The 27,497-nt window shown below is 43.8% G+C and overlaps 1 protein-coding gene across 23 annotated transcripts in view; it reads left to right on the top strand.

The window, feature by feature from the left end:
• The window catches only part of AGTPBP1 (ATP/GTP binding carboxypeptidase 1), a 182,910-nt gene that overhangs the window by 8,422 nt on the left and 146,991 nt on the right, over positions 1–27,497 (top strand). For 15 of the 23 annotated variants that reach the window (XR_016222756.1, XM_070049197.2, XM_070049205.2 and 12 more), the window contains one exon: positions 11,587–11,651. Coding sequence is in view for 12 of the 23 variants with exons in the window: in XM_070049197.2 (XP_069905298.1) it covers positions 11,620–11,651 (32 nt within the window). In the remaining 11 variants the exon portion in view is untranslated. Of the gene's footprint in view, positions 1–11,586; positions 11,652–14,866; positions 14,985–27,497 lie in introns of those variants that run through there. The other 8 variants (XM_089315647.1, XM_089315693.1, XM_089315661.1 and 5 more) reach the window with 3 other exon arrangements.

Genomic DNA, 27,497 nt, shown 5'->3' with positions numbered 1-27,497 from the left:
AATAGAGCAGACAATATTGTTTGCTTTTTGTTAGGTGCTTTTTGTTAGGCTATCTAGAGCAGGCTGATACTGCTTTTATGATTTTCTGCTGTTAAGGTCCAATTCCTGTATTAACAAGTTTTAAATGTATTTACTTTTATCTGTACTTGTATTTGAAAGTCAGAGGGTGAGAGAGAGAGGGAAAGAGAGAAAGAATTAGGTAGCTGGGGCTGGCCAGGTTGAAGTAGGAGGCTGGCACTCAATACAGATCTACCCTGTGGGTGGCAAGGACTCAGGTGCTGGAGCCATTCCTTGCTGCCTCCCAGGGTGAGAGTCAAGGTGAAGCTGGACTGGAAAGTGGAGGAGGGGCTAGAGTCCAGGCACTCTGAGGGGGCGTGTGGCCGTCCCAACCTGCATCTCAGCTGCTGCACTCAATGCCTACCCTACAATTAATTCTAGCATAAACCACCTCTAAATATATAAAAAATCAACTCATACATTAGCGACATCCCACTTTAGGGAACTGTACACCGTGAATCTTTATGTAGAAGTATGGATGGAGGCTGGCACTGGGTGTGGCAGGTTAAGCCGCCATCTTGAATGCTGGCTTCCTGTATGGGCACTGGTTCGAGTCCTGTCTGCTCCACAGATCCAGCTGCCAGCTAATGCACTTGGGAAAGCAGCAGAGGGTGGCCCATGTGCTTGGGCCCCTGCATCCATGTGGGAGACTGGATGGGGTGCCTGGCTCCTGGCTTTGTTCTGGTCCAGCCCTGGTTGTTGCAGTTATTTGGAGAGTGAACCAGCAGATGAAAGATCTTTCTGCCCTCTCTGTCTCTGACTTTCAAATAAATAATAAATAAATCATAAAAAAAGAAACATGGATGTTTCAGTGTGGCTCTGCACCTCTGCTGGATAATTCAGAGTCCATCTCCAAGGACCTTGTGGGTTAGTAATTCTGCTTTTGTTTTGCATTGTATTGTATCATAGGAGGCAGACTCTGAGGCAGCATAAAGGAACATTTGAATTATTAAAGTTCCCACATAGACTGTTAAGTTCTGTTGAGGTATAACTTACATACCATACCAATTATACATTTATAGTATACAGCATAAAGTATACTTTTTTTAAAAAAAGATTTATTTATTTTACTTGAAAATCAGAGTTACACAGAGAGAGAAGGAGAGGCAGAGAGAGAAAGGTCAGCCATCTGCTGCTTCACTCCCCAATTGGCCGCAACGGCTGGAGCTGAGCTGATCCGAAGCCAGGAGCCAGGAACTTCTTACAGGTCTCCCACATGGGTGCAGGGGCCCAAGGACTTGGGCCATCTTCCACTGCTTTCCCAAGCCATAGCTCTCTAGCAGAGAGCTGGATCGGAAGTGGAGCAGCCGGGACTCAAACCGGTTCCCATATAGGATGCCAGCGGTGCAGGTGGAGGATTAACCTACTGCGCCACAACACCGGCCCCTCACCTCCTGCTTCTTAAGGTCTCCATTAGCAGGAAGCAGGATTGGGAGTGGGATCAGGATTGAACCCGGGCACTCTGTTGCTGGAGGCAGGCATCCCAAGCAGCATCTTAACCACTGTGCCAATATTTAAGTTCTTTGCATCACCAACTAATATTCCTTTGTAAGGACATACATTTGAATTGTTTTCTCTCTTTGGCTATTATGAATAAAGCTTTTCTGAACATTCATACAGGTTTTTATGAGGACGTATGTTTTTATTTCTTTTGAGTATATGCCTAGGAGTGGACTAGTTGAGTCGTATGGTGGGCACTTTAAATAAAACTTATTTATTTGAGAGACGGGGCAGGGAGGGTGGAGAGCTCTGAGAGAGCTCCCATCTGTTGGTTCGTTCTCCAAATGCCTAGAGCAGCAGCCTGGAACTCAGCCCACATCTTCCACATGGGTAGCAGGAATCTCACTGTTTGAGTCCTTATTGCGGCCTCCTAGGGTATGTATGAGCATCAAGCTGGAGTCAGGAACCAGAGCTAGGCAATGAACCAGTACTCTAGTGTGGGATGTGGGCGATTTTTTAAATGTTCTCTTTTTTTCTTTTAAAGATGTATTTATTTATTTGAAAGGAAGAGTTATATAGAGGAAGAGGCAGAGAGAAAGGTCTTCCATCCGCTGTGTCACTCCCTAAATGGCCGCATTGGGTGGAGCTGGGCTGATGGGAAGCCAGGAGCTAAGAGCTTCTTCTGGGTCTCCCATGCAGGTGCAGAGGCCCAAGGACTTGGGCCATCTTCTGCTTTTCCAGGCCATAGCAGAGAGCTGGATTGGAAGAAGAGCAGCCGGGACACAAACTGGTGCCCATATGGGATGCCGGCACTGCAGGCATTGGCTTTATCTGCTCCACCACGATGTTGGTCCCCTAAGTTTTAAAGTAGAGGTTAAGCATGGCAGGAATGATAGTATTCTAAGATGAAGTTAATATTACAATTAGAGTATTTAGTAGGCTGACCTGTGAATATGAACCAGCAGTTCGTATCCTGGGTGTGTATAATTACTGTCACTTCCTAATTAAAATATTGGTGCCACAACTTTATCTCTTAGGATATTGTACTACCTACCCTTCTCTCTTCTTGGTTCTTTATTTCAACTGTGAAGGGACCGTTGCAGAGAGATTGCTGTTGGCTATTAACTACTAAAGAGAATTGTTGGGGTGTGATCAGTAGGGTTCAATCAGGAGGTAGAAAGAATAATGAATCATTATTGACTATATGATGGGATTGGATCAGTGAGGAATTTCCTGGTAAGAAGTACAGATTAAAGAACAAAGGAGTAGTAAATATGAGGAGCAGGGCCACCCCAGGACAGGAGTAGAATGCTTGCTTACCTTCCAGAGCTAGCCCTTGTTGGAAAGGACAGGAGTGGGTCTGGGGGATCAGGCTGTTGCCTTTAAAGCCAGCATCCCATATGGGCACCAGTTCGAGACCCGACTGTTCTGCTTCCGATCCAGCTCTCTGCTAATGGCCTGGGAAAGCAGCGGAAGATGGCCCAAGTGCCTGGACCCCTGCTACCAACGTGGCAAACCTGGATGAAGTTCCTGGCTCCTGGCTGTGGTTTGGCTCAGCCCTGGCTGTTGTGGCCATCTGGGGAGTGAACCAGCAAATGGAGGATTTTTCTCTCTCTCTCACCCCGCCCCTTCTCTGTAAAGCTGCCTTTCAAATAAATGAGTCGATCTTTTTTAAATCAGAAAAAGGACAAGGTTAAGGCTAGTAGTAATGGCTCCTCACTAGTGGATCTTGCTGGGACCCTGCCCTTCGGGGTGCCAGGGAATGCTGTTCACTGGGATGTCTCACCAGGCTTCTGTGCCGCAAAGCTGTCTGGGCTCCTGTTGCCCAGGGTGTGCATACTGCAGAAGCCTGGCGGGGGAGCAGCCCTGATGTTGTAGGAGTGGGGTCCCGCTAGAAGCCTGCTGCAGCTGAGGCCCTGGGGCCACGAAGCAGAATTTCCCCAAAACGCCTTTCTGGTGCCCTCTGCCGACGAAGCCTAATACCATGCCAGCTGGCAAAGGAAAAATATTTAATGAACAGAAATCCATTTTCATGGAGCAGACAAAAAAGGATAGATTGGGAGATGAGGAACAGTAAATCAGTATCTGGCACAGGCACTAAGTGGCTGATAGAATTGTTGGGAGATCTAAAGAAGGAGACTTTAGATTGAGTTTTTAAAGTTTTTATTTATTTTTATTTAAAAGGTAGAAGAAGTGGAGGGGTGGGGTGGGGGAGAGGGTAGATAGGTATCTTCCATCTTTGTTTCATTCCCCAAATGCCTGTAATAACTGGTACTGGGCCAGGCCAAAGCCAGGAGCCCAGAGCTCAGTGTGGGGCCTCCTGTGTGGGTGGCAGGGGCCCAGGCCCTTGAATCATCTGCTGCCTGCTGGGGTGCACATTTGCAGGCAGCTGGCAGTGGGAACTCAAGCCTAGGCACCCCAGTGTGCCATGTGGGGCTCCCAAGCAGCGTACCAGCTGCTTTGCCAGATGTGCACTCCTAGGCTGACCTTGGAGGAGCAACTCTCAAAACCTTAGCATGCAGGCAGGAAGGTTGTACTGTCTCATTTGTGACTAGGGTGCTTCCTACCTAGTTGTGAAGTTGCTTCCAATTCTTCATTTCTTTGACTGCTATTGTAGAATCAGGAAGCTGTTGGGGTGAGGAGTCTGTGGTAATGAGGAGCCTCCACCTGTGCTCGCTTGTGGTAGACCCACTCTGGGCCTGTTCTGGTCTGTGCTAGCCCTGCCTACTAGTAACTAGATGAGCCTTTCTCAATCCTTATACCTAGAGGCACCATGAAGCAATTTGTAGATCTGTCTCTCTGATACTAATGTTTTGAAGTGATACCTCATTGTGGTTTTGATTTGAATTGCCCTAGTAAGTAATGGTGAATGCCTTTTTATTTCTGAGGGGATCAGACTTTAAAAAGTTAGTGGAAAAATAGGAATAAGGGGCCAGTGTTGTGGGGTGTAGTGGGTAAAACCACCACTTGTGACTCTGACATTCCGTAACGGCAATGGTTCGATCCTGGCCTCTCTACTTTCAGTCTAGCTCTCTGCTAATGACCTGGGGAAAGCAGTGCAAGATAACTCAAGTGTTTGGGCCCCTGTTATCCACGTGGGAGCCCAGATGAAGCTCCTAACTCCTGGCTTTGGCCTGGCCCAGCCGTGGCTGTTGCAGCCCTAGGGAGTGAACCATCGGATAGAAGATCTCTCTTTCAATATTAATAAAATCTTTAAAAAATGAAATTAAAAGATCAGTTTATTTATTTATTTATTTTTGACATGCAGAGTGGACATTGAGAGAGAGAGAGACAGAGAGAAAGGTCTTGCTTTTCCGTTGGTTCACCCCACAATGGCCGCTACGGCCAGCGCACCGCGCTCATCCAAAGCCAGGAGCCAGGTGCTTCTGGTCTCCCATGGGGTGCAGGGCCCAAGCACTTGGGCCATCCTCCACTACACTCCCTGTCCACTTCAGAGAGCTGGACTGGAAGAGGAGCAACCGGGACAGAATCCTGCGCCCCGACTGAGACTAGAACCTGGTGTGCCGGTGCTGCAGGTGGAGGATTAGCCTATTGAGCTGCGGTGCTGGCAAAAGATAAGTTTATTTTTAAGTAAAGTTTTTCAAGTACGTGCATAGATTTTTCATCATGTGCATTACTCATGAACTTTTTGAAGATCCTTGATTCATGAATTTCAAATTTTTTTGGTATGAAAATAAACTCATCTTTCAATTCCATTTCACATGAACTTATTGAAGTTCCCTTATACTTGTTAACTATTTTTATGTTGCCTTTGGGAAAATGTCTATTCAGATCCTTTGCCCATTTTTAAATCAGGCACTCATTTTTTTGCTGTTGAGTTGTATTAATTCCTTATTATTTTGTGTATTAATCCCTTATAAGGTATATGTTTGGCAGACATTTTATCCTAATCCATACATAGGCTGCCTTTCCATTTTGTCAATTGTTTGCTGTGCTTTTGTTTGGTATATTTCCATTTGTTTATTTTTGCATTTGATGGTCATGCTTTTGGTGCCTCAGTTTAAAAAATCATTGGAAGAAAGATACAGATAATCCTTCCCCCTGCTTTCTTGTAAGAGTTTTATGGCTTCAGGTCTTCACATTTATGTTTAGTCCATTTAGCATAACATTTTTAAGGATCATCCTTGTACAATGTGTCAGAACTTCACTGGCCTTTCTTTTCATTTTGTTTGAGGAGAGAGAGAGAGAGAAACAGAGAGAGAGGTATCTTCCATTTGCTGGTTCACTCTCCAAATGCCCATAGTAGTTGGGACTGGGCTGGCCTGGGCTGGGCTGGCACTCAATCTGGGTTTCCCTGTGGGCAGCAGGGATTCAATCCCTGAGTGGTCATCAGCTGTTGCCTCTAGGAGGAGACTGGCGTTAGAAGCAGAGCTGTGCGTGAACCCTGCACTCTGATACAGAATGGGGCCTTCCCAAGTGGTATCTTAACCCTGCAGCACTCTCCTCATTGATGTTTTGAATTGCTGAATGATGTTCCATTATATTGATATGTCACATCTTGTTTACTGTTCCAACTGTTCCTAGGCATTTTATTTGTCTTCCTTTTGGCTTATGTGAAAAATGCTGCTTTGAACATCGGTGTAAATGTTTGCATCCCTGTTTTTAGTTCTTTTGTATGTGTATCTAGGGGTTGAGTTGCTGGGGCATAGGGTAATTCTCTTTAGCTTTTTGAGGAACCATCAAACTGTTTTTCACACTCAAGATGAGATTTATTGATCTGTCCTTTCAAAAATTCTGGATTTCTGTGAAAGAGTAGTATCCTGTCAATCAAAGAGAAGTAATGAATGCTTTGCTGTGTTTTTTTGTTTTTTTTTTTTTGTTTTTTTTTTTGACTTGTTTTTTCTTGTTTGATAAGCTTCAAGAGCAGGGAGGAAAGGTCTCTTGTCAGTTGACAGTGAAAACTGTAAATGCTTATCTTAAGTTGAGCAAAATGAAAACATGAGTGAATCAGCTTTGTGCTTTATTTAAAAACATAATTTTATTGTATATGAGGGAACTTAAGAAGGTTCATGGAGCCCTTGGAGTAAACAACCTTAGGTGATCTGTGACAGTGATTCACTGTTCTCTTAGAAAACTCAGAATCCTGCAGCTCAAGAAGTTCACATCTTCATGTTTGTGAATATTTGTGAAGGTGTCCAGGAAAAGTCCCCAAGTGTCTGAAAGATGCCACATTAAAGAAGCAGCGTTTGCTGTTCCTCATTACAATGGTGTTTGTGGTAGGTGAGTCTGGGCCAAACAGTGGGGCTGGACACAGGACTGGTGGTGCAAAAGAGAGCTGAATTTTTGCTGCATATGCTTGACAAGTGCAGAGAGTGGTGCTGAGAGGGTTTTGATGTAGAGTCTCTGCTCCCTGAACGCTTCCAGGTGAAACAAAGCACGCAAGATGCGCTGCTGCACTGTGAGAGCTCACGGTTGGCTTAGCCCATTGATGAGCCCCTCCCCCCCCCGCCATGTTGAAATCATCCATATTGAAAAGGCACAAGTTGTTGCTAAACCGGAAGAGGAAGTTTCATAGAAGAAAAAGATAACCCAAAAGAAACGGAAGAAAAATTTATGGCCTGAGAATAAATTCAGCATAAAATAAATGCAAGTAAATAATAAAAAGAATGTTTGTGGAGCATAAAATTAAAAGAGAAGTTTATTTTGGTGAAAAATATTTTTAAATGACTATGTACAAAGCCTACGCAAAATCAAGAAATCAAAATCTCTCTCTATATATATATATCATATATATATAAAATTTTGTAACTCTGGATCTTTATTTGAGCCTCATCTTACCAATGAGTAAAAACCAAAAATAGTTGATTTATTTGAAAAGCTGGTGTAAATTGTGTCTTGGGCGTGAGTGAGGTCGGGGCATAACCAAATGTGGAGAGGCCGATGTTGGTCAGCCTGTCCTCTCTGTGCAGTGCTGTCTGCAGTCACCACGGCCACATCACCAGATGGACACGGGCCTCTTGCACATACCCACATGTGGCTGATTTCTGACAAACTGATGCTGCTCAGGTGTATTGCATGGTGCAGGGAACTTTAAACAATAGTTGAAAGAATTGTGATGTCTTGAAAGAACTTTATCACTGTCTTGTAGACCTTAGGTTGAGAAACCCCGAACTAGATTCTGGGATCTCTGCACGTGCCATAGTCCCCCTTTGTCTGATTTTGCTTTCCAAAGTTTCAGTTGCGTGTGGTTAACTGTGGTCTGAAAATATTAAATGGAAAATTCTAGAAATAAACAATTTGTAAGTTTTTTTAAAAGATTTATTTTATTGATTAGAAAGAGTTAGAGAGGTAGAGACAGAGAGAGAGGTCTTCCATTCACTGGTTCACTCCCCCAGATGACCACAACTGCCGGAGCTGTGCCAATGCGAAGCCAGGAGCCAGGAGCTTCCTCTAGGTCCCCCACAAGGGTGCAAGGGTGCAAGGGTGCAAGGACTTGGGCCATCTTCTGCTGCTGTCCCAGGCCATAGCAGAGAGCTGGATCGGAAGTGGAGCAGCTAGGACTCAAACTGACACCCATATGGGATGCCGGAGTCGCAGGTGGTGGCTTTACCTGCTATGCCACAGCACCAGCCATGCATTTTTAAGTTGTTAAGAGTCTGGGATGAATTAGATTATAGGATTGTTGTATTTGGTATAATGGGGGCATATATTAAGCACTTCTAAGTTTATAGAAACTATTCCCTTAAAATTGATTTTGATATGTAATCATAGTATATAACCAATTACTCAGTGAAAACAGTTTTCAAGTTGTCTTAGTCCACTTCTGGTGCTTTAACAAAATGCCACAGAATGGGTAGCTTATAAACAACAGAAGTTTATTTCTCACAGTTTTGTAGTCCAAGGTCAAGATGCTGGTGGATTTGGTGTCTGGAGAGAGCCCATTCCTGGTTCACAGATGGCTCCTTCTTGCTAGGGGAAAGCCAGATCTTCTGGTTTTCTTTTTATGGGCATTGATCCCATTCATGAGGTCTCTACACTAATGACCCAATTATCTTCTTCTCAAAGACTCCACCTTCTAATACCTTCACTAAAGTGTTTTCCTCCCTGTTCCTCCTGAGTTTTAAAAGGGCCACTCAGGATGTTGTACTGAGAATCAAATGTGGGGGGTCAAAGGTAGAAGGCTTGACTGTGGTTAGTAGGTAGTGAGGTGATGAGATTCTGGGTATGTTTTGAAAGTGGTGGGAGTCAGGACTTTCTGATGGATTGGTGTGGGTCTGCGGCAGGAGACAAACAAGTAGCCAAGGTGTTGGGCCTAGTGGCTGGGGAGAGGATTGTTTGTGACTCTGGAAGAGCTAGGGGTAGAGCACTGTTGGATTGATTTTGAGTTGGTAATATTGTTAGGAGATCCAGGTGGAGATGTTTGAGTTGTCAGGAAGCTGGATGATGTGACCGGCTAACAGACTGTAGGTAGAAGAGGACAAGAAGGACCTGAGCCTTGGGCATTCTGTAGAGGAGACTTTGAAGTGACCTGTGTGGTAGGCAGCCAACAGACTACTGCCAGGAGAGAGTGTTTGCAGGAAGAGGGTGAGTTTGCTGCTGCTGGTAGGACGCATGAGAAGAGGACTGGTCATGGACCATCAACGGGGTTGCATAACAGGAGGTCGCTGGTTGCTGACTGACATGGGCAGAGCCTGCCTGTAATGCACTCACTAGAGAAAGGGAAGACAGGGCTGTGGACACTGTGAGTGAGTAACTGCTTTCAGGAGGAGAGAAAGGAGACTCCATTTGGATAGGGGCAGTGGGAGGAAGAAAGTTTTTTTCTTTAAGACAGATTTTATGGTGATGAAAACAGTCCAATGATGTGGAAAGAGTAGATTGTGTCTAAATTTAGTGGTTGGTTATTGTAATCACTCCTCTGCTTATGCTTGCAGCTTCTTTGTCCCTGTCTTGTCACACTTGCTTGGCAAAGCCTTGAACTTGGTGAGATGCAAGGCCTCTGTTTCTAGCTGCCCGATCTTACTACTCCATAGTGCAGTCATCACAGACTTTCACAGCATAAAGAAGCTTTTTATTTACTCTAAAGCGCTCTGGCTTCCAGCTTCAGCAATTGAAAGCTGTAGTACACAGTGGATTAGCCCTAGGATAATAGGATTGAAAGCTGATCTTTTTTCCCAGCTAACTCTAAAAGTCCCAGAAAGTAGAATTCTTTGAGGTTGTCGGTTTCATTAGTGAAAATTGTTTGCCAGGAGTTACATATTTAATGGCTAAGAATTTTCCATAATGGTGAGGCTGGAGATATGGAGGAGCTAAGAAGTTATTTGCAATCAGAAATTTTTAGGTAGCTCTGTTTCATGGTCTCTTCCTCTGTTGTCCTGGACATTTCCTGAGTTCGTGGAGTCTCAGTTTCCTGGATTCTGGGCAGAATACCCGTGCTTCTGTGGCCCTTCCTTTTCTTTTTTTGTCACTGTGGACTTAAACAGAACTTTTTTTCTTTACTGTCTGCTTTTTTTTTTTTTTTTACTCTTTCTGGAGGGAGAGGAGAATGTTGTTAACCTGTATTGTGACCTGCAAATTTGAGTAACTTCTTAACTGTTGAAATAGAGTTGGCTATGGCAAGTACCCAACATTAGTCTTTATAGTTCTAATAAAATTTGCTCTGGTAATGTAGTTTTAGAGAGAGTCTTAGCACTCAACAAGTAGAAATGACAAAATTTGTGTTTATGACAGCAACAGTGCTTTTGAAAGCACATATGATTTTTCCATCCTGCCTTTAGGTATATAGTGATTCTTATACTTTAGAAGCTGGGAAAAGTTACTCTGAATTTGTAAAATTTGTTAAAAAGATGAGTCTATTAAAAGAAAGAATAAGTAGCAGTGTAAAATTCCTCATGGACTTTTTTTTTTTTTTTTTTTTTTTTTTTTTTGACAGGCAGAGTGGACAGTGAGAGAGACAGAGAGAAAGGTCTTCCTTTGCCATTGGTTCACCCTCCAATGGCCCGCCGCGGCCGGCCCGCTGCAGCCGGCGCACCGCGCTGATCCGATGGCAGGAGCCAGGTACTTATCCTGGTCTCCCATGGGGTGCAGGGCCCAAGGACTTGGGCCATCCTCCACTGCACTCCCGGGCCACAGCAGAGAGTTGGCCTGGAAGAGGGGCAACCAGGACAGAATCCGGCACCCCGACCGGGACTAGAACCCGGTGTGCCGGCGCCGCAAGGCGGAGGATTAGCCTAGTGAGCCGCGGTGCTGGCCCCTCATGGACTTTAAAATGTCCTAATTTTTGTGCATGGTCCTAAATATCTATTTCCTTTGCTTTGGAGTTGTATTTTGTTGAAACGTCCTTATTGAAAGAAAAATTACAGATTCAGAAAAAATTCTGAATCTAAGTTAAGCCATTTCAAGTCTGCTGTTTTGCATGTTTGTTGTGGTATAAATATAGCATAACTAAAAACAGGGTCATTGTTTCACTTTTCAGTGATACCACAAAACTCTTCTTTTCTAAGCATTGCTATATAAAAGTAAAAGGCATTCAGGGTGTTTTTTGGTGAATAGAAAATTAATCTGAACAATAATAAGAATTGTGTGTCTTGCTATTGAAGGTTGTTTAAAGTGTACAAAGTGCATTTTCTAAATATGGAGGGAAAATGTGCATTATGTACATTCAGCAAGATAATGTTATAGATATTTTTTGCTCTGTTGAATCAACCTGTTACTAATTGAAAGTGTTCTCGTATAGAAATAATCATACTTATTTACCAGTCTTTGGCCATTGTATGAATGGCAAACAATAAGTACATTGATCACAGGATGCAGTGGTTAGTTCAAGTATTTTAAGGTGGAATATTAGAACAGTAAGAATGTCTCAAAAGAATGCCTAACAGCAGATAACAAACTGCATTTTTGTAGCACCAGGATTTTGCTAATGTCCTCCTGGCTGATTTTAGGTATTTTAATGGTCAGATGTTCCACATCGAGGTGACCCACCAAAAGCACTTAAAAAACCCTTTTGGTTTCCAGTGCTGTCTTGTGTTGCCAACAATGAAAATTTTTTGTTGCCTGGCTTTTATGACATCTTAAAAATAGAAAACACAGTTGTGTAAGTGTTTAATGTCATTAACATTTTTCTTTCAGATTACCCACAATGATGAAATGAAGTAACTCAAGATGAGCAAGTTAAAAGTGGTATCAGAGAAAAGGTAATTCTAAATATTTATATATATAGAAATTGCAGACATAATTGTTAAAAACTCATTACTGCCGGCACCACAGCTCACCAGGCTAATCCTCCGCCTTGCGGTGCCGGCACACCAGGTTCTAGTCCCGGTCAGGGTGCCGGATTCTGTCCCAGTTGCCCCTCTTCCAGGCCAGCTCTCTGCTATGGCCAGGGAGTGCAGTGGAGGATGGCCCAAGTCCTTGGGCCCTGCACTCCATGGGAGACCAGGATAAGTACCTGGCTCCTGCCATCGGATCAGTGCGGTGCGCCGGCCTCCGCGCGCCGGCCGCGGTGGCCATTGGATGGTGAACCAACGGCAAAGGAAGACCTTTCTCTCTGTCTCTCTCTCTCACTGTCCACTCTGCCTGTCAAAAATGCTATTCATGTTTAATAGTATGTTTATATTATTTTGTTAGTATTTATTAATATTAAAGCAGTTGTCAGTACTCAGTACACTATGACTCATGGCCATGTAAGGCCTTTCTCTCTGTTTTGTGTGGCCTGTGACCTAAGAATGGGTTTTATGTTTTTAATTGCTTTTAAAAAGTCAGAATAATACTTTGTGACACTTGAGAACTGAAGGAAATTTGGGTTTGAGTTCTGTGAAGAGAATTTTATTGGAACACAGCCATGCTCCTTCCATGCTGCATTTGCATTGTGGTTGCCAAGTGGAGGAATTTGACAGACTGTGGCTCACAATGCCTAAAATATTTGTTATCTGGACCTTCGCAGGAAAAGTTTGACTTAGGAGTCAGAGCTCATTATATCATCTCTGTGAAAGTTCTTAAGTGCCAAGGAATTGTCTGAAGTTTGTTTAAAATCAGGCAAACTGGTTCCATGTTCAGGTTTTCTTAGCTGTACAGCCTTGAACAGTCTGCTTAACTGCTACACCTCAGTTTTGTCATCTATAAAATTAGTTCAATGATAATACTGTTATAATAAGGATGTGAAGATTAAATAGTGCCTGGCTGACTCAGTAAATGACAGCTTGTTAATATCGATAGTAACCAACATTTCTGTTTTTTTTTGTTGTTGTTAAGTTTTTTTATTTATTTGAGAGAGTTACAGAGAGAGAGGGAGGTCTTCCATCCACTGGTTCACTCCCCAGATGGCCGCAATGGCCAGAGCTTGACAAGTCTGAAGCCAGGAGCCAGGAGCTTCTTCTGGGTCTCCCACGCGGGTGCAGTGGCCCAAGGGTTTGGGCCATCTTGCACTGCTTTCCCATGCCATGGCAGAGAGCTGGATCGGAAGTGGAGTGGCCAGGACTTATACTGGCACCCATATAGGATGCTGGTGCCCCAGGTAGTGGCTTTAACCAATACCTCACAGTGCCGGCCCCAACATTTCTGTGTCATGGTAGTATTTTATGTTTACATGTGTGTAACTTTGCATTTTAGGTGTGTTTTAAGTTTGCTATGTCATGAACAGTAATATGCTATACTAAACATTGGATTTAAATAAGATTTGTCTGGGGTTGCTAAGTGTTTCAGTTATCATGGAAAAGTGATTTCCTTACTTTAATGGATCAGTCAAGCAAGTATTTAGTTGAGCTATGAGTCTCTGGATCATTATTTCTAAGACTGTGAAGTTGCTTAGAGTTTGAAAATATTTGAAAGAAAGATGATGTAGGTCCTAAACATGTAAAGCTTTTTTCTTATTATTCTCTTAATAATACAGCATTACAAATATTTATATAATACTCAGATTTTATTAGATATTATAAGTAGTGATGACTTTAAAAGTGTGAGGAAGGAGGTGTGCAGGTTCTGTGTTGTTTGCACACTGTGCCGTTTTATACAAGGGACCTGAACACCTCTAGATGGTCCTATCTAGGGGAATCCCAGAACCAGTCCCCCCAACCGTGTGGCATATTGAGACAGTCTGAGAACTCACAAAACTGTCCCCCAGAGAAGCAATACTTGTAGTTATTGTTCTGAATTGTTTGTTTCCTCAAGCTAGATCAAAGCACACCAATTTCCAGAGAAAATTTTCTTAACCACTTCCCCTATCTCCAGAGGCTTCTCTAGATGCTGTCTTATTTGTTACTTATTTGTTTTGTTTTGTTTTGTTTTGTTTTGTTTTTATTTTGACAGGCAGAGTTATTTGTTACTTATTTGTTTTGTTTTGTTTTGTTTTTATTTTGACAGGCAGAGTTAGAAAGTGAGAGAGAGAGACAGAGAGAGAGAGACGAAGGTCTTCCTTTTTCCATTGGTTCACCCCCCAAATAGCTACTATGGCCGGTGTGTTGCGGCCGGCGCACCGCGCTGATCCGAAGCCAGAAGCGAGGTGCTTCCTCCTGGTCTCCCATTGGGTGCAGGACCCAAGGACCTGGGCCATCCTCCACTGCACTCCCAGGCCACAGCAGAGAGCTGGACTGGAAGAGGAGGAACCACGATTAGAACCCGAGATGCCGGCGCCTCAGGCGGAGGATTAGCCTAGTGAGCCTTGGTGCCAGCCGCATATTTGTTTTTTTGTTTTCTTTAGATTTATTTGTCAGCCGAGAGGTAGTTGTTAAATCCTTTTATATACGTAGCTTGGAACTAAATCTTGGAGAATAGAAAAGAAACATAGATACAACAATTAACATAGAGCTTTGAGGAAAATGGGTGTTGAGTGTGTTCCTAAAGAAAAAAAAAACCCATTTCCCTTTTATGCAAAGCTTGTAATGTGATAGCAAAGAGAATACCTGAGGGCAACTACATTATGCTGACTTACCCAGTTTGTAGTCAAGTGTTAAATTGAGAGGTCCGTAGGCCTGGAGAAGAAGGTTCTCATCATAGGAGTTTGCTGCATGGTGCGGTCATGAAGAGGAGAGGCTGGCTTGAAACCTTGTTCCTTTGTAGCATATCTGGAGGGTTGGTGGAATATTCCAATGTGCTAGGCTTAGGCAAGGATGAAATTCAGTGCATTAGATGGGCAGAGGTACAGATCGTGTCAGGGGGTTGATTTAAATGCAATAAGCAGTAAGATACAAGAAGCAGGTACTTTCTGTACTATCAGGGTCCTGCCTGGGGTCTTACCACCAGAAGAACCCTCAGTACTAATTCTGATATTACATTTTACAAGTGTATCTTTTATCTTCCTGGCTGTTGCTTGGAAGTGTATGAGTTTGATCTCACTTAGAGCTGTAATCTGTTGACTTTTTCTGTCTGTCATTCATCTCCTCCCTTCTCAGTTCATTGTTACACACTTCTGCAGGCACATGGGATGTCTCTGCCTTGCTTTGTGTTTCTCCATCACAGCTTGACAGAGCCCCTACCCCGGATAACCTTTACGCAGCAGATGGATGACATTGGAAGATGAATGAACTTGGCAGGTATCACTAAACATTATTGATCCTCAACCTGAATTGAACCCAGTAATCTGCTGTGGTTTGGAAAGTGCATTTTCCCAATTGTTGTAGTAGCTGCTTTGTTGTTTCTTTATGTCCTTCAACCTTTAAGATCATCATGGGTTTGGTATGTATCACATATCTGCCCTGAGCCAATGACCTTCCTTAATAGACCATAGAGATAATGCAATCCATTTTCCTCCTGCTTCTTGTACTGCATTTATAGACCCTGTACTATTAAATCCCTCTCTCTCTCTACTCTGGTTAATCACTCTAACAGGGGATGTGTCTTTCTTGTCAAAGAGCATGGGGCTAGCATTGTTGTGTAGCCGATAAAGCTGCCACCTATGATGCCAGCATGTCATATGGGCCCAGGTTCTAGTCCCAGCTGCCCCACTTCCCATCCAGCTCCCTGCCATAATGGCCTGGGAAAGGCAGAGGAGAATGGCCCAAGTGTTTGCCCCCTGCTACTACTTATGTGGGAGGTCAACCGGATGAAGTTCCTAGCTCCTGGCTTTGACCTGGCTCAGTCTTGGCTGTTAGGGCCATCTGAGAAGTGACCCAGTGAATGGAAGATTTTCTCTCTTTTCTCTCTCTCTAACTCTTTCAAATAAATAAATAAAACTTTTTTTTTTTTTTTAATAGAGCTATACTGTCACCTGTGTTCTAGATTTCACACTCCTCTCCTGCCATCCTTTCTTTTCAGGGTCTTTTAATCATTCTTTATTCTAATGTCTTGTTTTTAACTCCCATTCCTTATCATTTAAACATGATTTGGGATATCTGATATTCCGCTCTGCTCTTCTGTTACTACCCAATTTATTGGAGTGCCTTAAAAGCCAAGAATGTTGAGATAGTCTGTAAATGCAATCCACATCTCATTTAGTACTCTCCAACTACTCCTGTTTATATTGGGTATTATCCATTGCACCAACATTTCTTATTTGGCCACTCAGAAATTTTTAAACAGCCTTATTGAGACGTCACTGACATGCAACAATTATGTATGGGTTTGATGTACAGTTTGGTAAGGTTTGACCTTGTACACCTGTGAAGCTGTCGCCTCAAACAAAATGATGAATGTATTCATCACACCCAAATGTTTCTGGGTACTCTTCTGAAACCATTCACTCTCATCTTGTCTCTCATTCCAGGAAACCACTGATCTGTTTTCTGTCTGTATGAGTTTTTTTTTTTTTTAAATATTTATTTTACTTATTTGAAAGAGAGTTGTAGGAAGAGGTAGAGCCAGAGAAAGAAAGAGGTCCTCCATCTGCTGGTTAGCTCCCCAGATGACTGCGTTGGCCAGAGCTGAGCTGATCTGAAGCCAGGAGCCAGGAGCTTTCTCCAGGTCTCCCACATGGGTGCAGGGGCCCAAGCACTTGGCCCATCTTCTGTTTTCCCAGGTCACACCAGAGAGCCAGGTCTGAAGAAGAGTAGCCTGGACTTGAACCAGCACTGCAGGCTAGGGCTTCAACCCACTGCGCCCCAGCCCCAGCATGTTATTTTTATTTATTTATTTATTTATTTATTTATTTTCTGGAATTTTCTATGAGTGTTAAACAAAGTCTCTTTTGGCGATGTGTGTGAGGGTGGGAGATGCATGGGTCTTGCTTTTCTACTCTGCATAGTTGTAGTTCAGTTCATCTCTCTTGAGATTCATCTCTGTTGTAGTGTGTATAATTCATGCTTTTTTAAAAAAAAGATTTATTTATTTGCATGGAAGAATGATAAGGAGAGAGGGAGGGAGGGAAAGTGAGTGAACACGTGCTTTCATTTGGTAGTTTGTTCTCCAGATGCCCACAGTAATCAGGACTTGGTCAGGCTGGACCTAGGAGCCAGGAGCTCCATCTGGGTCTCCCATGTGAGTGAGGGGAACCCAGGTATTTGAGCCATCATTTGCTGCCTTCCCAGGTGCATTAACAGGAAGCTGGATCAGAAGTGGATTAACTGATGGCTGGCGCCATGGCTTAATAGGCTAATCCTCCGCCTTGCAGCACCAGCACACTGGATTCTGTCCCGGTTGCCCCTCTTCCAGGCCAGCTCTCTGCTGTGGCCCGGGAGTGCAGTGGAGAATGGCCCAAGTGCTTGGGCCCTGCACCCCATGGGAGACCAGGAGAAGCACCTGGCTCCTGCCTTCAGATTAGTGCGGTGCGCCGGCTGTGGTGGCCATTGGAGGGTGAACCAACGGCAAAAGGAAGACCTTTCTCTCTGTCTCTCTCTCTCACTATCCAATCTGCCTGTCAAAAAAAAAAAAAAAAAAAAAATTAAAATAAAAAAAAAATGGATTAACTGGAACTCAAGCTGATGCACTGTTATGGGATGCAAATGTCCCCAGTCAGTGTGCCACTGTGGCTTCCCCACCCCATACTTTGTTTTGATTACTGAGCAGTATTCCACAGAATAGAACATTACATTTGCTTGTGCATTTGTCCTCTGGGCTGCTTCTACTTTCTGGCTATTACAAATAAGTATGTATATACAAGTGCAGCATCCATGTGTAAGTACATATGTTTGGATATGTGCTTTCTTTTCTCTTGGCTAAATAGGTAGGAATGGAATGACTGAATCATAGGATAAGCCCTTTTTTTTTTTTAATTATTTTTATTTCACAAGTAGAGTTATAGACAGTGAGAGAGAGAGAAAGGTCTTTCTTCCGTTGGTTCACTTCCCTAATGGTCGCTACAGCCTGTGCTGCGCGGATCCTAAGCCAGGAGCCAGGTGCTTCCTCCCGGTCTCCCATGCGGGTACAGGGACCCAAGCACTTGGGCCATCCTCCGCTGCCTTCCCGGGCCACAGCACAGAGCTGGCCTGGAAGAGGGGCAACCGGGACAGAATCCAGCACCCCGACCGGGACTAGAACCCGGTGTGCCGGCGCCCCGGCCTGGTCTTTTTTTTTTTTTGTAGGGAACTGCCAACAGCCTGTTTTCCAAGACTGTTACACCATAGTATAGTCCCTTCAGTTACATATGAAAATTTTAGTTCCTCTACTAGGCTCACTGACACTTGGTATTCTCTGATTGTAGCTTCTAGTAGGAGTGTGGTGGTATCATTGTCATCTTAATTTGCATTTCTCTAATGAAATTACAGCTGGGGATTTGTTTTGTTAGCAGTAGGTTTCTGTAGATGCTGCTGGTCAGGTTGACAAAAATCCCTTGTAATCGTGTTGAGCATCCGTTCAAGTACTTATTTACCTTCAGCATATTTTACTTTGTGATTTTTTTTTAAGCTCTTCCCACTGATTAGATTGTGCTTTTAACAATTACTGAGTTTTGGAAGTTCTTAATATGTTAAGGATACAAATCCTTTGTCAGATAATTGAATGGCAAAATTTCCATTTAGTCTATTCAGGTTCAGAATCATATGTGTGAAGATCAGAACTTTTTTGACTTAGATGATGGCTATTTTGTACTTTTTCAGTAGTGTTTTATAGTTTTCAGTCTATTGGCTTTTCAGGTAGTTTGTCAGCTTTATCCCTATTTCATTTGTTTTCATGCTGCTGTCAAAGGTATTTGTCAATTTAAATTTCTTATTGACTGTTACTAAATATAAAAATATACTTGATTTATATATATTAATATATATAAAATATAATTGATTTAATATTGCTTTTGCATCCTGTCAGCTTACTGAACTTAATAATTTTTCTAGTAGCTTTTTTTTAAAATTTCCTTAGTCTTTCTAGATGGATAGACATGATGTTTGTGCGTGAAGACACTTTGACATCTTCCTTACCCATTTGGCTATCTTTTTTTGTCTTCCACCCTCCCGTGGCTTGCACTGGTTAGAATCCCCAATGTAATGTTGAATGGAAATGGTGTGAGTGGATATTCTTGTCTTGTTTCTGATCTTAGGGAAAAAACATTCTTTTATTCCCTTTGAAGTGTTTTGTTAGCAGTAGGTTTCTGTAGATGCTATTGGTCAGGTTGACATAAGTCCCTTGTATTCTGGTTTGCTGGCCGTTTTAATCCAGAATCAGCGTTGGATTTTGTAAAGTGCCTTTTCTGTGTCTGCTGAGATGGTTGCAGAGTTTTTCTGTTTTAGTTTGTTAGCAAATGAGTTACACCGGATGCCTTCTAAATGTTAAAGTAACCTTGCATTACTGTGATTGATATGCTTCTGAAGATATCATTATTACCATTTTTTTATATTGTTGAATTTAATATACCAGAAGGTGGCTTAGAACTTTTCACCCGTGGTCAAATGAAATAGGCCAAATTTTGTTATTAGTGTCACACTGGCCTCCTGGGATTTTGGAATGGGGAAGTATTCTCTCCTTTTCATTTTTTTTTTTTCTACAAGAGTTCAGTAGAATTACTTCTTCTTTAAATAATTGGTAATATTCTCCAGTGACTCCATCTTGGCTTGGGATTTTCTTTATGGGAAACTTCTAGAATACAGACTTTAATTCAGCACTGTTGATGTTTTTGTTTCTTTCTGAGTGAGGTTTGGTAATTTGTGTCTATGATAGGCTGAATAAATGCCCCAGGAGATGTCCATTGCCTATGAGTGTGTTATTTTAATTTTATTTGGTCTAAAGTACTTTGGGAATGTGAGTAAATTAAGGACTATGAGCTGGGAAGGTTCTCCTGGATTGTCTGAGTGCACCTGATGTAACGACAGAATCCTTGTGAGGAGGAGGCAGGAGGGTCAGAGGTAGCAGCAGATGCGATGAGGGGAGCCAGAGGTATGACAGAGGCCCTGAGTCAAGGAGTAGACTGAGAGAGGTGAGGAAATGGATGCTTTCTTTTCTTTCTTTCTTTTTTTATTTATTTCACAGGTAGTGGTATAGACTGAGAGAGAGAGACAGAGAGAAAGACAGAGAAAGTTCACTCCCCAAATGGCCGCTACGGCCGATGCTGCGCCAATCCAAAGCCAGGAGCCAGGTGCTTCCTCCTGGTCTCCCATGCGGGTGCAGGAGCCCAAGCACTTGTGCCATCCTCCACTGCTCTCCTGTGCCACAGCAGAGAGCTGGACTGGAAGAGGAGCAACTGAGACTAGAACCTGGCACCCATATGAGATGCCGGTGCAGCAGGTAGAGGATTAACCAAGTGAGCCATGGCACCGGCCTGGATGCTTTCTTAGATCCTGGAGAGGGACCATCTTCCTACTGCACCTTGGCTTTAGAACTGATTTTGGACTTCCGACCTGCAGATTGTAAGATAATAAATTTGTGTTATTTTAATAGTTTGTGGTAATTGACTACTACAGTAGCAGTTGGAAATTGTCCATTTCTTCTGTATTGTCCAGTTTATTGACAGAGTTGTTCAAAATATTCTTTCTTCTTTCAATGGGTATAGAATTTGTAGTGCTGTTGCCTTTTTTTTTAAAGATTCATTTATTTATTTGAAAGTCATTGTTACACAGAGAGAGGAGAGGCAGAGAGAGAGAGAGAGAGAGAGAGAGAGGTCTTCCATCCGCTGGTTCACTCCCCAGATGGCTGCAACAGCCGGAACTGAGCTGATCTGAAGCCAGGAGCTTCTTCGTGTCTCCCGCACAGTTGCAGGGGCCCAAGGACTTGGGCCATCTTCCACTGCTTTCCCAGGCCATAGCAGAGAGCTGGATTGGAAGTGGAGCAGCTGGGATATGCCAGTGCTTCAGGCCAAGGCGTTAACCCACTGTGCAACAGCGCCAGCCCCAGTGATGTTACTTTTCATTCCTGTTGTTGGTAAGTCTTCCTGAAAGTTCATCAGTTGAATTGGTTTCTTCAAAATAGAAGTTTTGGTTTCATTGATTTTTTTTTCTTATTGTTTTCCTCATTGCCTGTTTCTTGGATTTCTGCTTTGTGGGTGTTCTGTTGTTTCTTGACTTCTGCTTATTTTGAGTTTCATGTAAGTTGGAAATTAAGGTCACTGAGATTGTTTCTTTTCTAGTGAAGGCACTATTGTTGTAAATTTTCTCCTAGGTGCTATCCTAGTGATATCCAACTTATTTTGATATGTTCAAAACACCTTCTGATTTCCCTTGGAATTTCTTCTTTTGTCTATGAGCTATTATTTATTTATTTATTATAAAAGCTTTTATTTAATAAATGCAAATTTCATAGGTACAACTTTAGGAATATAGTGGTTCTTCCCTCCATACCCACCCTCTCACCCCCTCTCCCATCCCACCTCCTCCTCCTTCTCCCATCCTATTCTTCATTAAGATTCATTTATTGTTATCTTTATATACAGAAGACCAACTCTATTCTAAGTAAAGATTTCAACAGTTTGCACCCACACAGAAACACAAAGAAAAAGTGCTGTTTGAAGACAAATTTTACTGTTAAGTCTCATAGTACAACACATTAAGGACAGGGGTCCTACATGGGGAGTAAGTGCATAGTGACTTCTGTTGTTAATTTAACAATCGACACTTTTGTGTATGATGTCTGTCGATGTCAGTGATCACCCGAGGCTCCTGCCATGAGCTACCAAGGCTATGGAAGCCTTTTGTGACCACAAACACGACCTTATTTAGACAAGGCCATCAGCAAAGTGGAAGTTCTCTCTTCCCTTCAGGGAAAAGTACCTCCTTCTTTGATGGCCCTTTCTTTCCACTGGGGTCTCACTGTCTATGAGTTATTTAGAAGCATGAGATTCAGTTTCCAAATACTTGAGGATTTGCCAAGGTTTTGGCAGATTTAATTTAGTTCCATTGTGGTCAGCAAACACCCCTTGTATGATTTGTATGTCTTTAAATTTCTTTAACTTTGTTTTATGCTGCAGAAAGTGGTCTATCTTGGTAAATATTCCATGAGTACTTAAGAATGAATAGTCTGGGCTGGCACCACGGCTCACTAGGCTAATCTTCCGCCTTGCGGTGCCGGCACACCGGGTTCTAGTCCCGGTTGGGGCACCGGATCCTGTCCCGGTTGCCCCTCTTCCAGGCCAGCTCTCTGCTGTGGCCAGGGAGTGCAGTGGAGGACGGCCCAAGTGCTTGGGCCCTGCACCCCATGGGAGACCAGGAGAAGCACCTGGCTCCTGCCATCGGATCAGCGTGGTGCGCCGGCTGCAGCGCGCCGGCCGCGGCAGCCATTGAAGGGTGAACCAATGGCAAAGGAAGACCTTTCTCTCTCTCTCTCTCTCTCTCACTGTCCACTCTGCCTGTCAAAAAAATAAAAAATAAATTAAAAAAAATGAATAGTCTGCTGTTATTAGATGGGGGCATTCTAGAAATGTTCAGTAGGGTACTTTGGCTGATAGTTATTTATTATTCACATATTTTAATCTTTGCTCCTCTCTGCTACTTGTTCTGTTGATTATAGAGACAGGGATAATGAAATCTCTATGAGTTTTTTTTCTCTTATGGTTCTGAGCTCTGCTTCAGGTGTGCTGGGACACTGTTCCTGTGGTGCTGGTGAAGTGGTCGCTTGGCGATGGCCTATAGTCCTGGCAGTAGATTTCTCTGCTGGAGTGCTGAGACACTGTTCCTGTGGTGTTGGTGAAGTCACTGTGTGATGGCCTGTAGTCCTGGACTAGATTTCTCTGCTGGCAACACAGCCTTCTTTTGATTAGTATTAGCAGGATGCGTTTTTTTCTGTTCTTTTCCTTTTTGCCTATTTCTGTCTTTGCATTTGAAGTGTTTCTTATAGGCAGCATATGTTGGGTTTGTTTTATTTCTGTTTCAACCTTTTGTGCCTTTTAATTGAGGGTTTTAGACCTTCTAATTTAATGTGTTTAAAGATATCTCAACTATTCATTTCCTATTTGTCTCATTTATTCTTCATTTATTCCTCCTTTTCTGCCTTCTATTAGGTTACTGAGTAGTTTTTTCTAGTTCTGGTTTATTACCTTTGTTGGTTTGTTAGCTAGAACTCTGTTTTGTTAGTGGTTTCTGAAGGGTGAAATATAAATATACTTTTAGTAGACTTAACCACAGCCCATCTTCAAGTGAGTATGATTGCTTTTCTTTTTTTTTTTTTTTTTAATTTGAAAGGCTGAGTCTCTCTCTCTTTCACACACACACACACACACACACACACACACAGATAGAGGTAGAGACAGAGAGATCTTCCATCTGCTGTTTCTGGATGTCAGGATCCAGGATCTTCTGTGTCTCCTGTATGTTTATGTCAGTTCTTTGTTCTTTTGGTTGATTGTTGTTATTATTGAGTGTACTTACCTGTTTTGTACATTCCTGGTAATTTTTGATTAGTGAATTTTGCTGTGGGCTGTCCTGGATATTTTTGTATTCCTTAAAATCTTTTTGAGCCTTCTGAGATACAGGTGGTCAGTTGCTTAGAACCGGTTTGAGTCTTTTGAGTCTTGCTTGCATTTTTGTTAGATGGACTGGGGCTGTTCTCAGCCTGTGTCTAAACTCCTCAGTACTGAGGTGACAGCCCTGTGTGTACCATACCCAGAGCTCTGCTGATCATGAGGTTTTCTGCTTGCATTGGTGGGAACAGATACAGTTCTTCCTGCTGTGTGAGCAGTTCACAGCATTACCCCACATCTGCTGAGGTAGCTCTTTCCGTAACTGTCAGTGGATCTGTACTCGGCTCTGTGTTTGGGGGAGCTCTCTGCAGCTGGAAGTGTTTCCTTTGAATTTGTCAGCTTGGTCTTCCTGGACTTTTAGCTCATTTCCTCTTCAGTTCCCCATTCTCATGGCCTTGCCTGGGATTCCCTTTCTGCCTTGATGGGAAAATTCCAGGTGGTAAATTGAGGTGGCTGTTGGGTTCACCTCATTTATTTCCTGTCTTTCCACTGGGGTTGGATATGATGATCTTCAACTGGTTTCTGTGGTACTACTGTCTCTTTCCTTCCTACTTTACTGGCTGCTGCTTCTAAATCTGCTCATGGAACTTCTGAAACTACTTATGGATCTCATACACTCCTCAGGGCTCAGTCCTTCCCCTAGCTCTTTCTCCTTTGGCAAGGCAGTCTAGCTGAGTCTGTTGAGTGAAAGCTCCTCTGTGTAGAGACCCACCCCTCTGTATCTGAGTGCCTGTTAGGTATTGCCCCCTGAGAGTCTCATTCATCGCCAACGTAACCTGCTCCCCCAAGTGAGCCCTTGCAGGTCTTTTCTTCCTCCAGAGTTGGCCTGTCCCATTGATGATATCCTACCATGCCCACAGGTAGGCTATAAATGTCAGAGTCACCCTTGGCCCTCCTTTTGTCTCTCACTACAAGGATATTTCTTCATGCCCATTGATGCTGTCTTGACCAGGCTTTCATCATCCCCGCCTTAGACCACTATCATAGTTTCCTTACTCAGTTCTTATCTCCACTCTGAATTTATTTATTTATTTACTTATTTATTTTTACAAGAAGGAGTGGGTCTTTCCTCCTCTTGTCTCCAGCTTACTTTCTTGCTTTTTTGTTTGTTTGAAAGAGTTACAGAGTGATTGGGCAGAGAGAGACAGATCTTCCATCTGCTGTTTCACTTTCCAAATGGCCACAACACCCAGGGCTGAGCCAGGAACTTCAACTGGGTCTCCCACATGGAGTGCAGGGGCCGAAGTGCTTGGGTCATCTTCCGCTGCTTTTCCAGGTGCATCAGCAGGGAGCTGGATCAGAAGTGGAGTAGCTGGGACATAAACTGGCACATATATGGGATGCTGGTGTCACAGGTGGAGGCTTTACCCACTGTGCCACAATGCCAGCCCGATTTCCTTGTCTAACTTGTTTTGTTGATAAGAGCCAGGAGACCTTTAAAAAATTGTGTATTTAAATTTCCATTTTGGATATCACTGAATAGTTGTGATTTCCCCATGTCCTCCTGGAAATATAAGCACACCACACACATAGTTTAAAAAGCTGCAAAACCAGAGCTAAGCAGCCTCATGATTTTAAAGATTCAAATGTTGGCAATAGTAGGGATTATTATCTGTAGACTCAGCATTCCGTGGACATGCAGCTGGGACACTGGGCAGAAGCCCCTTGGGAGGAAGTGAGGATAAGTGTGGATGGGCCACAGCGGGTCCAGGATAGCAGGATAGCAAGCTCTGGCAACGACATGCTCGTTGCTGGGTTAGAGTAGGCAATGAGTTGTTTTGCAGAATTTTACGATCCACAGTAACTGGGTTGTGCAGGGGTGGGAGCAGAATCTTCTTGGGCCTGAATTGGTTCAGAGAAGCAGAGTAGGTGGGTGAATCAATAATTCTGTAAGTAAATAGTATTTATCCAAAGCAGTCTGTCTCTGGCAGCAAAGGAGAGAGCCCTAATTAACCTACAATACTATCCTGGCCTGCCTGCACTGCCAGTCATTTTACAGGAGCTTGTCCAAGTTACTGATAAGGGAAATCCAGCTTATTCAGTGAGTAATAAAAAGGTTCTCTAAGGGGGCCTGTGCTTTGTCTCAGTGGGTTAAAGCCCTGGTCTGAAGCGCTGGCATCCCATATGGGTGCTGGTTTGAGTCCCGTCTGCTCCTCTTCTGATCCTGCTCTCTGCTATGGCCTGGGAAAGCAGTAGAGGATGGCCCAAGTCCTTGGGCCCCTGCAACTGTGTGGGAGACCCAGAAGAAGCTCCTGGCTCCTGGCTTCAGATTGGCACAGCTCTGGCCATTGCAGCCAATAGGGGAGTGAACCATCGGATGGAAGACCTCTTTCTCTCTCTGCCTCTCCTCTCTCTGTGTAACTCTGATTTTCAAATAAATAAATCTTTTAGGGGCCAGAGCCGTGGCCTCACTTGGTTAATCCTCCGTCTGCGGTGCGGACATCCCATATGGGTGCCAGTTCTAGTCCCGGTTACTCCTCTTCCAGTCCAGCTCTCTGCTGTGGCCCGGGAAGGCAGTGGAGGATGGGCCAAGTGCTTGGGCCCCTGTACTGGCATGGGAGACCAGGAGGAGGCGCCTGGCTCCTGGCTTCGGATCAGCACAGCGTGGCGGCTGTAGCGGCCATTTGGGGGGTAAACCAACAGAGGGAAGAACTTACTCTCTGTCTCTCTCTTTCACTGTCTAACTCTGCCTGTCTAATAAAATTAAATCTTAAAAAAATGGGTTCTGTAAGAAAAAGAAGAGTAGGGGGAACTTAACACCTCTTCACAGAGTCCTTTACCAGAACTAACACTGTTAAGAAGCAGGCAAAATTTCTTCTTCTATAGACTTAAAAAATACGAAATATCCCTTAAGGGGTTAAAAAAATGGATGGTGTGCCCATTTCTGTGAAGATCATGAATCAGAAGTGGACACACTGAAAGATGATGTGGTGAGTCAGCAGGAGGAGCTGAAGCGTGGCCTGGCAGTACTCAACAAGGTAGAGGAAATGATCCCCGAAAGACTGATTAGAGCAGATGGAGCACGGGGATACACAGATCCTATAAAGGCAGACAGTAGTCAGAGAAAGTGAACACAATTTGATGAGGCTAAACGAAGAATTAGAAAAGGATTACAGAAAAAAATGCTAGATATGAAAGACTGGCAAAGGGAGTCCAGTATGCTTATAATTGGAATTCCCAAAGAAGGAAATTGGAACATTGGAGTAGGATGTGTATATTTGTAAGGTTTGTTTTTAGAAACTGACAAAGAAAACTTTTGGATGGGTAGCAGAAGCCAGAGGAGGCTGTATTCGAGAAGACTGGCCGGAGAAGATACGTTCGGAAAAGCTGTGGGCCTTAAAAGTAGTCTTTCTGGTAGTCAGGTAGAAAGAGTAAACCATTTATGAGGGGGAGAAATAGTCAGGCTGCCTAAAACCAGGAAGCCCATCCACCTTGAAATGAACCCACTCTGGAACAGCTCTAGTCACAGGCAAGCGAGAAACCGAGGTAGCTCAGTGTCTTGCATGTGGTTGTTCTTTTTTTTTTTTTTTTTTTTTTTCCAACAGGAAGAGTGGACAGTGAGAGAGAGACAGAGAGAAAGATCTTCCTTTTGCCGTTGGTTCACCCTCCAGTGGCCGCCGCGGCTGGTGCACCGCGCTGATCTGAAGGCAGGAGCCAGGTGCTTCTCCTGGTCTCCCATGGGGTGCAGGGCCCAAGCACTTGGGCCATCCTCCACTGCACTCCCTGGCCACAGCAGGGAGTTGGCCTGGAAGAGGGGCAACCGGGACAGAATCCAGAGCCTGGACCGGGACTAGAACCTGGTGTGCCGGCACCACAAGGCAGAGGATTAGCCTCTTGAGCCGCGGCGCCGGCCCTGCATGTGGTTCTGAAAGTCCTGGGCCACCAGCCTTTGGAGATAGGTGTTGAAGTGGCTCCCCAAGAGGGCTCATATTTTTGGCCCCCAGTTTTTTTTTTTTTTAAAAAAAGATTTACATATTTGAAAGGCAGGGTTGCAGAGAGTGAGAGACAGAGAAATAGCCCATACGTTATTTTACTCCCCAGATGGCTTCGGCTGGGGCTGTCAGGAGAAAAACAGGAGCCAAGGGCTTCATCTGTGTCTACCACATGGGTAGCAGTGGCCGAAACACTGCTGCTTTTCCTAGGTTCATTAGCTGGGAGCTGGATTGGAAGTGGAGCAGCTGAGACTAGAGCCAGGGCCCCTATGGGGCAGCCCCAGCACCCTCTCTCTAATCCTCCTGCCTTGGTGATCCTGGAAACACCTCACCCAGGGGTCCTTGTGAGCAGAGTCCCCTGCTGATTT

Source organism: Oryctolagus cuniculus, chromosome 1 (genome assembly GCF_051225735.1).
Source record: "Oryctolagus cuniculus isolate XC-2025 breed Fujian yellow rabbit chromosome 1, ASM5122573v1, whole genome shotgun sequence".
Taxonomy (NCBI): domain Eukaryota; kingdom Metazoa; phylum Chordata; class Mammalia; order Lagomorpha; family Leporidae; genus Oryctolagus; species Oryctolagus cuniculus.
This window is presented reverse-complemented; position numbering and strand designations above follow the sequence as displayed.